Source organism: Vanellus vanellus, assembly GCF_965231255.1.
Source record: "Vanellus vanellus genome assembly, chromosome: 1".
NCBI classification, from domain to species: Eukaryota; Metazoa; Chordata; class Aves; order Charadriiformes; family Charadriidae; genus Vanellus; species Vanellus vanellus.
Genome location: NC_138905.1, coordinates 127447643 through 127461018, shown reverse-complemented (window position 1 = coordinate 127461018; position 13376 = coordinate 127447643). Strand labels below are relative to the sequence as shown.

Here is a 13376-nt window from a genome sequence, read left to right as displayed (position 1 = left end):
AGATTGCACGACTCTAAATGGAACATACCAGGATTTGTACTTGTTTCACAGATCAAGCTGAGTGTAACGGGAAGACAATCATCAGAAAGGTAACATGTTACTGACAGACATCTGGCAGGCAATGAAAAGGAAAGTAACGAATTTGCTCCCTTACTTTCCCTTTCACACTTTTCTGTTTAGATTAACAAAATTTGCATGGGAAGAATAACAGGTGTCTTTTATCATGAAATCATACGTAAGAACACGTAGCTCCATATGTATGGGCTATACCTTAATGCAAATTCTACTGTCCCATTAATAATACTCCCATTGTTAACAATAACTCATCCTCCTGACTGCAACAAGAAAACATTATATTGATAGAAAATACTATTGAAATGTTGTGGGTTTTCATGTTCTGCAATTCATAGTTTTATCCTTGAAAGTAAACTACTTGGAAAAGCAACTAAAGGTGTTGAGCACTTGTTTGGAGAGCTATATTAAATACAAGGAGCTGTTTGTACCCACAGAGGATGGGGAAAAGAAAGATGGGAAAGAAGTTAAATTCACTAGAATATGATGTGGGATGAAAATACTTTCCCCAGAGTTTCATAATAATCTTTCTGGACTAACAAAACTTTAACTTGCATCTTCAAGACAAGCAGTAAGAGGAAGAGGACTGAGTAGACAAGAGGTGTAAGAAATTATGCCAAGTCTGGGAACTAGCCTTTCATGATGTCTTCTCTCTAAAATGCACACACAACTTCAGTAAATTTCCCAAGTTCTCACTATTGTATACAAGTGAAGGAAAGCAAGAGCAATATTTTTTTTCAGTTCCCATTTATATTGATCAAGAACACGAGGCAAAAATACAACTAAGGCAAAACTTTATTTCTTTTTGGTAGAAAGAAAAATGAAGCAGTCTTATAATTAAGCAGTATTTTCTAGGTTTCTTCTGCAGCAGAACCTCCACCAAGCCTCATTAAACTGATAGTCTTGCTCAGTGCATCCTGTTTTCAAGTAAAGCAAAAATACCAAATGAGATTACAAGTGGCTATTTGGAGTATTTCTTCTGACCATGGCACCTGAGTGCCCATTAAAAGGGGATAACAGCCACCACTGTTTTTACTCAACCACTTTTTAAACTGTATTAATCATACCAAACCTTTTTCCAGTTGCTACATCCCACTTATTTTTTCACTTTGCACAATCCCAAATATCAGTGAAACTACTGCATTTTTGTCAGTTCCACAACTCGGCTCTTGGATGCTGGCACCTAGTTCAGAAATTGCTGTCCTAACCCAAATAATGTTAAATTTGAATATATTTGAAGGTCAGTACAACATACACATACATCTTCACGCTACACTTGCCTGTTAGGCAAATGCAATATTACAGTATTAATTTTATCTGCACCTAGGTAAAAGCAGAACTCTATTTGTCTGCAAAGCACGAGATTTTGAACAGTATTGTGAATTACATATACACGCTTTCCTTCAGTAGTCTCATACTAGCTATATGTATACACAATTTAGGCAATGAAATGTTTTTTAGCTTGTTCTTTGTATAGGACACTTGCTACATGCCCTAATAGTCAGTTATCTGAAAATAAAAACCCAAACAAAACTGTGTAATAGCGCTTTAATATTCATTTGTTAAAATCCAAAACAGCATTATGGTAGCTGTTAGGTAGTTACCAGTCTCTTCCAAAGACATGCAGTAATAAAGAAAAAATTATATCCTTAAGCAGCATCTGAGAAAACAACTTAATGTAGCTGCCACTTAGTGGCAGCAATCATTTAGGCATTTTTGGTATTGATACATCTCTTTATCATATAATTTGTGCATTAATCAACAAAAATGTAGGCCCCAATCCAGCAAGTTACTTGCGTGTGTGCAAATGCTTTCCTTCCACATGGAATAGTTCAAGTTAAGACTCATCAGATGAGTAAAGTTAAGAACTCACATAAATCTTTACAGGAGGGCAATTCTTAGTGCTTAAAACTTAACTGTATTATTTCATAGGACTAAGATCCAATTCTAGACTTACGGAACGTAAGAAACACTCCTATAAAGAACAGATATGTGGCTTTAAGTTAAATGCTTTCAAAGCTAACAAGAGCCTCTAGAAATGCACGTGCCTTCTCTCTGAACACTTTAATCCTACTTGGAGTAATGTGGATCCAGGCTTACTGCCCTAGCTCCTGGCTACTGCATGAGTAATCAATAAAGTGCTTATCACAAATTCTGCAGTCATGGAATAAAATCAAATTTAAGTACCTTCAGAATGTTTTCAGATTTATAAACTATGAATGAAGGGCTCATGTCTGATCCCCAGTGCATTTCCCTGAATCAATAACAAATATTATGTTCTTCATTCTGAAGATAAATTAGAATTCTGCTAGTACCAGGTATATTTCACCTTTGTCCCAGTGAAGTCCTCCTCTGCCTTCAGAGGAAAAGCTTAACTGGATTTAATTTCAATGTAAATGTTCATGCTTGATCGAAATCTGATGCTCGTGCAATTTCACAAGCACCAGCATTCAATGTGACAGTTAGCTTTGTTTAATCAAACATGAAGCACCAGTATTGTTTACCGTATATCCACTCTGAATTGTGTTCGTAATTTATTCTCAAATGCATCATAATCCTGAGAGGTCTTGCTTGCCCTTTGACCTTTCCTTTGATTTGATGTGTTTTGATCCTCTTGCATCAAGTATCTTTGATATTAGCTTTGATATAAATTGTATTGATCTTTGTGGCATCTTCTCCTTAACATACTTCGGAATATTTAAATTACTAAAACTTCAGATGGATACATATATATCTTTTAATTTTTTTTGCTAGCTTTCAGATAATTAATCTATGAGAACTGGCTTAGACTGTATGCTCTCTGTAGAGAACTGTATGCTTCTCATACAAAAACAAATAATGGTTTGAAATATTTAGCCACGTGTTTGGGTGATTTTTTGTTTTTAAAGGCTTCGGTGTTGCTTGTTTTTATCTTCCAGTCAGCTACAGGATAATAGCAACAGCAAACACATTGACAATGCAGTTCATTGTTCGGTTTTCCCATCTCACTGTGCAGGTTCCTAGAAGAGATTATTACAAAATAATAGAATTCCAGTGTCTTTACTACATTCATTTTATCGCAGTGTAAATTATATCAAAACAGCTGTGATTTAAAGTAAGTACTATTATGTCATCTTGGCTATAGGCTACACTCCTCAAAACATTCTCAGTAACTTGTACATTGTTTACTACCGAACATGAGCCTTGTATGCTTAAGACAGTTTCCAGGAAAACACAATTTCAGTATTTCTCTTTAAAAGCTGGGCTTGCAAAAATCCTTGAAAATCTCGTACTGAAATTGGCAAGATAATCAGATGAGAAATCAGTAAAGACAACTGGATCAAATACATTCTAGTGTATTTACTTTCTGTAATTTTTCCTCTTCTGTTGTATCAATGCCTTACAAGCCAAGGAAATACGAAGATTAAACTGTACTTTTAACTTAACTTCATTTTATGATTTATTCTTCTTTAACCTTGGTTGACTTTCTAATGCCATCTCTATTTTAAAGCTAAATCTTGGTGCTCTCTTCTAAACAGACCTTTCTGAGTCTGTGACAGACATAAGATTAAAATAACCTGTTTCCCCACGATACTCTGAACCTGGGAAAAAATGCATTGAGAAATAATTTAGAAGGAATAAAATGCACCCAAAGCCTGGCTCATAGCTAAGCAATTGAACACAGAACACATACTGTTAGTCAAACTATTTCTATTTTTTAGCAAGTTCTGTTCTCCTCCAAAGAAGCGCCATCACCCTAGACTGGACAGGCAGATATGTTTAGGACTACCCAACTGCATTTACTGCAAGCAACATTTTACTGCCTCTTCAACTGATCTATGATTACTGATGAGGATTAAATGTTTTGACTCTTGTTTCAGAATGAAAACATTTCTACTCCTGCTTCTCATAATTTACAAAGCAATCGCTTTTAATGCGGGCACTGACTGTTAACAAAATATTTCTGCTGGAACTGTAAACAAGCACCTAATCCTGAAAGCTACTGCTTCTCAATCACTCTCGAAAATTTTCAGCCTAACTATCACAACTGAGCAGTAAGTAACATTTCTTTTACTACAAATTAAAAATTTGAGTGAGGAAACTTACCATCAGTTGTGGTATCCCAGAAGCACGAGCTTGCTGTGTGAAGACCAGCTCCACTCCTCTGCATCACCGCACAGGTTACTGCAAGAGACAGTCATAAACCCAAGGAATTAATTATTAAAGCAGAAGAGGTGAATCATTCGTATTTCTGAACTCAAGCCTGCATTACGTTTTCAAATGGTTGGCAGGTCATGTTCAGCTAAGTCAAAACCTTTTTTGACAATCCCCTAACCCCCAGTATTTTCCTCAAGAACTTCGTATTCATTTCATGATTATTTTTACTCACATAAAGACAACAGCTTTAACAAAATGCTTGCTAATAGGATTATGGGGTTTATATTTTAAACTACTTAGATATGGCTTGTGTCACATCCACCTCAGAATGGGATTGCAGGTGCTGTCCTCACCGGTACAGCAGAAGTCATACTTGATGAGAGCTGTTTCCCAAAAGTACTGATTGACTGCTGTCTGAAACAACACTCCAGTGACACGCAGCATTTCTAGACTGACGTGCAATGGTCATAAAACCACTGACAAGCTGAATGCAAGACTTTCAAAACAGAACAGAGTGCAAACACTTGCTACATCAACACTCCACAAAAGGACCAAAGTGGGTTAAACTTCCACTTATCTCCATTTCCCTTCCGCAGATATGCATATAAATATAATGGGACACAACTTAGCATATAGGACTAAAGTCTTTCAAATTTCTGTGTTTGTAGGAAGCTTAATCCTACTGAAAAATTTATTTAAGATATGCAATTATTTCCTGAACTGATACCAAAAAGTTGATATAATTGTTTTGGATCTGCTTAACAGTCAGGAAAGACTGTATAACATGCCATCTCCTATGCTAAGTGTTGTGAGCATGCTTATTAGCCCAGGTGAAACTGCCATGGTTTTACCACAGGTATTACTAAAAATCTATATAATGGAAGAGTTCACAGTATCACAGTATCACAGTATGCTAGGGATTGGAAGGGACCTCAAAAGATCATCTTGTCCAATCCCCCTGTCGGAGCAGGAACACCTAGATGAGGTTGCACAGGAAGGTGTCCAGGCGAGTTTTGAATGTCTCCAGAGAAGGAGACTCCACAACCTCCCTGGGCAGCCTGTTCCAGTGCTCTGTCACCCTCACTGAGAAGAAGTTTCTTCTCAAATTTAAGTGGAACCTCTTGTGTTCCAGCTTGAATCCATTACCCCTTGTCCTATCACTGGTCGCCACTGAGAAGAGCCTGGCTCCATCCTCATGACATTCCCCCTTTATATATTTATAAACGCTAATAAGATCACCCCTCAGTCTCCTCTTCTCCAAACTAAAGAGACCCAGCTCCCTCAGTCTTTCCTCATAAGGGAGATGCTCCACTCCCTTAATCATCTTAGTTGCCCTACGCTGGACTCTCTCCAGCAGCTCTCTGTCCTTCTTGAACTGAGGGGCCCAGAACTGGACACAATATTCCAGATGCGGTCTCACCAGGGCAGAGTAGAGGGGAAGGAGGACCTCTCTCGATCTGCTAACCACCCCCCTTCTAATACAGCCCAGGATGCCATTGGCCTTCTTGGCCACAAGGGCACAGTGCTGGCTCATGGTCATCCTGCTGTCCACCAGGACCCCCAGGTCCCTTTCCTCTACACTGCTCTCTAACAGGTAGCTCCCCATCCTATACTGGAACCTGGGGTTGTTTCTGCCCAGATGTAGGACCCTACACTTTCCCTTGTTGTATTTCATTAAGTTATTCCCTGCCCAAATCTCCAGCCTGTCCAAGTCTCTCTGGATGGCAGCACAGCCCTCTGGCGTGTCAGCCACTCCTCCTAGCTTAGTGTCATCAGCAAACTTGCTGATAGTACACTCAATTCCCTCATCTAAATCATTAATGAATATATTGAATAATATGGGCCCCAGTACCGACCCTTGAGGCACTCCGCTGGTTACCGGCCTCCAACTGGACTCTGCCCCATTGACTACGACTCTCTGGCTTCTCTCCTTCAGCCAGTTCGCAGTCCACCTAATTATCCGGTCATCCAGTCCACACTTCCTCAGTTTAGCCATGAGGATGCTGTGGGAGACCGTGTCAAATGCTTTACTGAAGTCAAGGTAGACCACATCCACCGCTCTGCCATCATCCATCCACCTCGTTATTTCCTCATAAAAGGCTATGAGGTTGGTCAAGCATGACTTCCCCTTGGAAAAGCCATGCTGACTGCCCCTAATAACCCTCTTATCCTTGATATGCCTTGAGAGGGCACCAAGGATAAGCTGCTCCATCAGTTTCCCAGGGATGGAGGTGAGGCTGACCGGTCTATAGTTACCCGGGTCCTCCTTCTTGCCCTTTTTGAAGACTGGAGTGACATTTGCTTTCCTCCAGTCCTCAGGCACCTCGCCCGTTTCCCAAGACTTGGTAAAGATGGTGGAGAGTGGTCCAGCAATGACTTCAGACAGCTCCTTCAGCACCCGCGGGTGCATCCCATCCGGACCCATGGATTTATGGATGTCCAGGTTGCTTAACTGGTCTCTGACCCAGTCCTCATCAACTAAGGCAAACCCATCCATTGACTTGACTTCATCTTCATCTGGGGTCTCAGCAGAACAGGACTCCTCAGGACAGCCCCCGACAGAGTAGACAGAGACAAAGAAGGCATTCAATAGTTCTGCCTTCTCTGTATCTTCTGTCACCAGGGCACCCACCCCATTCAGTAGTGGGCCTACATTGCCTCTGGTGTTAGTTTTATCTGCCATGTATTTGAAAAAGCTCTTCCTGTTGTCTTTGACCCCTCTTGCCAGGTTTAACTCTAAGGAGGCCTTAGCTTTCCTAGTTGCCTCTCTACATCCCCTGACAGCAGCCCTGTACTCCTCCCAAGTGGTCAGCCCCTCCTTCCATGATCTATAAACTCTCTTCTTCCACTTGAGCTTGCCAAGCAGTTCCCTGTTTAGCCACACAGGTCTCCTGGCTCCCTTCCTTGACTTCCTACGAGTTCAGGTATCTGCTCTGCTTTGTTTACAGTTTAAAACTTTCTATTCAATATAGCACTGCATTCAAATAAACCTTTTGGCAGTTATTTATTGTGATAGTATGTGGTGTGGTAAAAGTATGAGTGCTTGTACTTACCAATGTACTTATATGTTTTTCCAAGTTTGACCAGATGTGTCAGTGACTGTTCTACTATAGCAGCAGTCCACTGGTTGACTTTGTTGTGATTATAATCTGCCTTGCCTAAAACACTTTCTATGCACTAAAATAGAGAGAAAAAAAAAAGTTACAATAAACATACTTCAAAATGTAGAGGTTTAAAATGTCTCGCATAATCTGAGGAATTTTATCTGGCAGTTGGTTTACTTTAAATCCCTTGAGCTCATCAGGTATCAGTTGCTGAATGGGAAGTAAAATCAGCCTTCTTGGAAACTTATTTTTTGTACATATTTACCACATTACTACATGAAGAAAAATGAGGCTCTGCCTGAACATTTCTTGCAGGAAAGACCTTAGCCATATGCTTTAAGTACCAAGTTAGCCATATGCTTTAAGTACCAAGTTAAGTGAATGGATCTATTTACCAGTGAAGATACTAACAAATCCCACTGTTCCTAATGACTGCCTACTCCAGTTTGGCTTTCAGCGGCTACTGTAATGAAAATGGTAGTACTCAAATCAATAATGTCAGCTTGGGCAAGCCTTTTGGAGCCTTTCAGCAATATACCAAAATCTTCAGAGCTAGAGTGACAATAGTGAAATGCATACCCCAGCTTAAACGATGAGGAAGGTATGAGAGTGAGAAATACTCAAGGGTCTCGCAGCACAAGAAATATCTGAATTGCTTGAAAATTGCATGTTCATCCACAACTACAGATTGGCCAACCCTTGCTTAAACTTAAAATGATTGAACAGAAAGCCTTCTATCCTTAACTCTTAAACTGCATTCTCTACTCCTAAGAAACTCAGAATTTATGTGCTGATAGATACTTCCTAAAATTGAGAAATTTAGTTAAGAAATGCACTCCTGGAAAAGGTATGTAAAATAAAACTATGTTCTCCTCTGATTCAGTGAGATGAATCCTGCACACTAACCACCCACTAACAGGCTGTGTAACGGACTTGTGCTCCAGATCTTAAGAAGCCCAATTAGCTCTGATCACAGTGTATAAAGCTGGACAAAGGACTCAGTGGAAACAAATATTCACAAAACAGAAGACCGAAGACAAACAAGATCCCTCAGGGATTTTGATCCTTCCAGAAATGTACCCAATGCTAGAGCTCCTCAGCTCTGGTTAAGCTTTCAATCAGAGGCAGAAACACTTGGCTTTACTCCCAGCGACAGAAGACTGTGTCATACTGTATTTGGCCTTTCAAGGCAGGGACAGTTACATAAAGGTTTGAATTGTCATTTATCTGACATCCAAGAGCTTGCTGTTGTGTACTGCAGCAGTTCAGGTAGGAAAGGACCTGTAGAGTCCCTCTAGGAACTCCTTTCTCAAAATGGTATTTCCCTGCAAAATCTGTCAGCATCTGTATGCCACAGGCTCTTCAATAATCCCTTTCCAGTTACTAGGTACTTAATTCAGACCATCAGGTTACTCACTTTCAGCCTGCTCTCTTTAGGTAAAAATTGTTTTTCAAAAGCATTGCTAGAATAATGACCTCATGTAGTGCAACCTCCTGCTCAATCAAGGCTAACTTCTAGTTTGAGCACGTTGCTCAAGGCCTTGTCCAGTCAAGTTTCAAAAATCTCTAAGGATGGAGACTCCACAAGCTCTCCCTGCAACCTTTCTACTGATTAACTACCCTCTAGCTGGATAAAGGGAAAAAAAAATAAAATCAGAGTGAATTTCCCTTGCAACTTGAGACTGCTGCCCCTCGTCTTTCCACTGTAATGCGAATTCCGGCTCTCTCGTCTCTCTTCTACCTTCTCCTCTTTACGTTGTTACAGACAGCAATTAGATGACACTTAAAGCAGCTCCAAATGAAACTCTGTCTTTACTTGATATAAATCAATCTCACATGAAAGCATTATTTATCTGGGATGGTGGATGAAAGTAACTGCTTTCACTATAGTGCAAGGTAAGGTAAAGAATTTCTTTGAAATACAGTTGTTAGCTAAAACCTACCTCCTTAACTATGTTGTGGGCCTCATCAGCATTGAAGATCATCTGTAACAAAAATTAATGATTATTATTTCTGATAGAAAAGTAAACAAATGATGCAATTTTACTGTAAGTAACACGTAATGATCAGGCCCTGTGTCTGGTTATTTGCATTGTGTAGTCTGTTAGTATAATTCTAAAATCTTACTTTTTTCCCCAGCACCATACATATGTTATTTAGTATTGCTTTGCTAGTTGCATTTGAGCGGGTCAAAAAGCTCCGGCCTCAGTGAGCCTCGAAACGGGTTCAATTTACACTTTCTGTAAAGATTAAATTCCCCCACTGTCTATGCATGTCATGGGAATATTCTCCAAGACAAGAAGTTAAATGGCAAACCTTTTCCTCTGGGTCTTAATCCTGATTTTTGTTGGAGTCACGTACTTACTAACCCATGGGTTACATTTTTCTGCCAAATGGTTAACACAAGGTTCCACGACCCTAGTATCAAAACCGCTGGTTTCCACAGCCATTAGCTTGCCCAAGTACCTTTCTCCAGTGCAGAAAAAGCTTGCCAGTTTCAACAGCTATCTTCTGCTCATTCCCACCCGCCAGCGTTCAGCTTGGCTTCCAAAGGCAACACAGCACAAGCCATTGTGCCATCTGCCTCTTCACACCCATCACTTTCAAACACATGGACGAGGACAGGCACCTCAAGGGCAACAATGCTTCTACGAGTTGACTTGCTTTATTTTTTAATGAAAACTAGTGTCTAGAGACCCAAAGCGAGGCCTCCCAGGGAGGGAAAGGCTCCTCCGTGCCGGCCGGCCGGCACCAGCCTGCGGCGCAGCCGGCACTTGTTGGGTTTCTGCCAGGGGTGAGCTAAGAAAAATGGCCGCGGACTGACAGCACTACAGCGGGCGGCAGCACCCCCCACCCCAACGCCGCTCCCCCTGCCCCTTGCCGGAGCTTTTCGCTTCCTGAACCGAAGCAGGCCGGTAACGCCCGCAGCCCTGGGCAGGCCGAGGGCAGCCCCCAGCTCTCAGCCCGCACCGGGACTCCCCGCTCCGCCCCGGGCCGGGCCGCCCGCTGTCGCTGGGCCCCCGGGGCTGCCCGAAGGAGGGGGAACTGAGGGGTGCCGACGCACAGCCCACCTCTACAACTACACTCTTCCACCTGCCCGGCCCGGCCCGGCCCAGCCCAGCCAGGGCAGGGTCAGCGGCCCCGGCAGCGCCGCTCGCCCGCCCACCCCCGGGTTCTCGGCCGGCTCCCCCCGTGCGCGGCGGAAGCGGCGCGGGGCTGACCGGCGGAGAGCCCCGCGCCCCGCCCAGGCACAGCCCACAGCCCCCCGCCCTGTCCCACCGCAGGGCGGCGGCCCCTACTTCGTCGTTATGGGGGTGAAACTCCTCCATGGTCCCCGGCGCGGGCTGCGGCTGTTCCGGCGGCGGCGGCTGCGAGTCCTGCGCGGCTCCGCCTCCGCCGGGACGGGCCGGGGCGGGCGGGGCCTCCTGCGGCAGCCGTCGGCAGGCGGCGTGGGGAGCAGAGGAATCGGTATCGTCCCGGGCCGGCGGGTACCTGGAACCGGCGGTGCCGAGCCGGAAAGGAACGGAGCGAGTGCCGGCCCTCAGAGCCCAGCCGGGCCGGCAGTGACCAACCTGCGGGCGCTCGGGCCGGGCCGGGCCGGGGCGGCCCCCGGTGGGTGCCGGTGGGTCTCGGCCCTGCGTTCCCCTCAGCTTTCGGCAATGCCGAGGAAGCCCTGCACCGAGGTACCGCGGCCTGGCGTTTGCAGCCCCGCGTGAAAACGGTGCAGTGTTTATTTGTAACTGTATTGCCCGGTGTCTGCCTTTTGCTGGGCGTACGGAGATCATACAGCAGCGGCTCCTCCACAGGAGCAGTGATACCCCTGCACCCTTCCCCCCCCCCCCCCCCTTTTATTTTCCCCCTCTGTTTCTGAATGAATCTGTCAATTATTTGACACAAAGTTGCCATTAGATTTTAAAAATTGCAATTGCAGGCTATTTTAATTCTGCTTTATCATAGAATCATAGAGTGGTTTGGGTTGGAAGGGACCTTAAAGACCATCTAGTTTCCCCCCCCTCCCCATGGGCAGGGACACCTCCCACTAGACCAGGTTGCTCGAAGCCCCATCCAGCCTGGCCTTGAATGCCTCCCGGGATGGAACATCCCCAACTTCTCTGGGCAACCTGAGTGTTCCAGTGCCTCACCACACTCAGAGTAAAAAATTTCTTCCTAATATCTATTCTAAATCTACCTTCTTCCAGTTTGAAGCCATTCCCCTTCATCCTTATTATAAAGATTTGATCCTCAGTTTTATTTGACTCAATACAAACATATAAATACATCGTATCTTTCTCTCTCTCTCTGAAGTTGCCTGGGAAACAGGAAAAATACCTAGTACAAAACAATGCAGAATTTTCAAATGTTGGGTGTTTTATTATGAATACTTTGCGGGAAGGTCTCGTGTAGACTTACCCTATTTCTAAACCAGACTGAACATGAGAGAGAGGACCAAGGCTGCCCTCAGTTCTAGTTCCAGTTTTGGTGGCGTATGTTTGGACAGATACACGCTTACCTTATGTCGTGGTTTAGACAAAAGGGTCTCTTGCTTGGTGTTAGTTAATTGCACGCTTGTTGGAAGAAATCTGTTTGAAAAACATGACAGTACAGGGGGAAGGGAAGGTAAATATTTGTATATTGCCTAGCTCTGCAACTAGCTTTCATGTTTAATATTTGCTCATGACTATAGTAGGAGGAGAAGCCTGAACATGAAGACTAGATCTCTTTAAGAGCAGGTCTTTATGAGCAAGTGCAGATGGATGTAGTCGTTGCAAAACTCATGAAACAAAATCTTCAGTAGAAGGTTTTTTGTGTCGTGAGCTCTGCAGTATTTTTGTGGGCTAAGCTAGGCATAAAATTGCACGTTTATTTTTAAAGAAATAAAAGCTAGTGGAAGCATGTGTTGTATATGCATTGGCATCCTGTAGACAAAGCTAACAGTGCTAAAATAATTTACCCCTGGATCCTGTGCATTTTTTATTCTCTGTATTGTCAAAGATCATTCATCTTTACATCTGTATCTTTGGATGTGGTATACTATCAAATGAAAATAGTTTCTAGACTATTTTTCAGTTCTGTTTAGAAATATTCAAAGAAATATATTCTTTGAAGTATTAGCAACAATTATCTCAGGGAATTCCATGGAAAATAGAGAGGGTTCCTGAAAGACCAATGAGAATGTGTGTGTGGAGGTCCTAATGCAAAAAAATTACCTATCCTTCCTCCCCCACTGCCCTTTACAGCAGGAAATCTCAGGAAATTCTCAGTCCATCAGGCTCAGCTCAACATCCAGAGAGCCATTAGAATAATAACAAAACAATTAATTAATATTCAGGGAGTGCTTACAAATAAACATCCAGCATCACCCATGAACAGCCAGCACAGATTTGTCAAGAATATATGTCAAAGAATCTGATTTTATTCTTTGGTGGGACAGCTGGTTTAACGGATGAGGAGGAAATAAATAGTAGGTGTGTTATTTTGTAGTAAATTTGTCTTTTAATTCTCTCCCACATAAGGATATATCATCTAGGGAAAAAGTAACCATTCATTCCTAATAAAGGGTTATCAAAGTAGGAGGAATAAACACAAGAAGATGGCTGTTTTTTTGCCCCAAGTGCTAATCAGTATTAGTCGCAATAACTGGAATCCTGGGATAAAAATGGTGCTTATAAAAGCTTTATAATGACAGCATATTAAAAGAAGTTACAAGCACATTGAATGACGCGACCAAAATTAAAAATATTGAACAGGTTGGAGAAAGAACAAGAAGAAATTTCATAAAAAATGCAAAGTACTATCTGTAAAACCATCAAACGCACAAATACAAAATGAGGACTAATTGCCAAGGCAGTAGTGCTGCAGAAAACCATATGGAATTACAAGAAATAGGAACCCAAGTATGATGTTATAAATAACTAAATACATTGAAGAATACCATGAAGGCCACGCAAGGCAATTATGTTGTTCTGCTTGGTGTTGATCAGGCATTGAATGTAATTCTCAGCCCAGTATGATGGCAGGACAGAGACAGAAAAGTAATTCTTCCTGAAAGCAGGAAGACCAAAA

The 13376-nt window shown here is 42.6% G+C and overlaps 1 protein-coding gene across 2 annotated transcripts; it reads right to left on the bottom strand.

Annotated features, from left to right (window-relative positions):
- Window positions 1-849: 849 nt before the first annotated feature.
- DYNLT3 (dynein light chain Tctex-type 3) lies at window positions 850-10716 on the bottom strand. Of its 2 annotated transcripts, XR_014270092.1 has the most exons (6): window positions 10613-10716; window positions 9257-9298; window positions 7263-7386; window positions 4159-4236; window positions 2577-3071; window positions 850-989 (listed from the first exon to the last, which is right to left on the bottom strand). XR_014270092.1 is itself a non-coding variant. In XM_082496132.1 (5 exons), exons 1-5 carry the CDS (start codon window positions 10640-10642, stop codon window positions 2995-2997), a joined length of 351 nt encoding a protein of 116 aa, XP_082352258.1. In that variant the 5' UTR covers window positions 10643-10716; the 3' UTR covers window positions 850-2994. The 2 variants fall into 2 exon arrangements, 1 of the variants encoding a protein (XP_082352258.1); XM_082496132.1 differs by having other exon boundaries at window positions 850-3071.
- Window positions 10717-13376: the final 2660 nt, after the last annotated feature.

Bases quoted from the DNA above. Each gene is read 5' to 3' on its own strand.
- DYNLT3 (XM_082496132.1), bottom strand. From the start codon at position 10,642: ATGGAGGAGTTTCACCCCCATAACGACGAA. The intron at 9,299-10,612 runs GTAGGGGCCGCC...TTTTTGTTACAG, and splicing joins TTCACCCCCATAACGACGAA to ATGATCTTCAATGCTGATGA. The intron at 3,072-4,158 runs GTAAGTTTCCTC...AATCTCTTCTAG, and splicing joins CTGGGATACCACAACTGATG to GAACCTGCACAGTGAGATGG.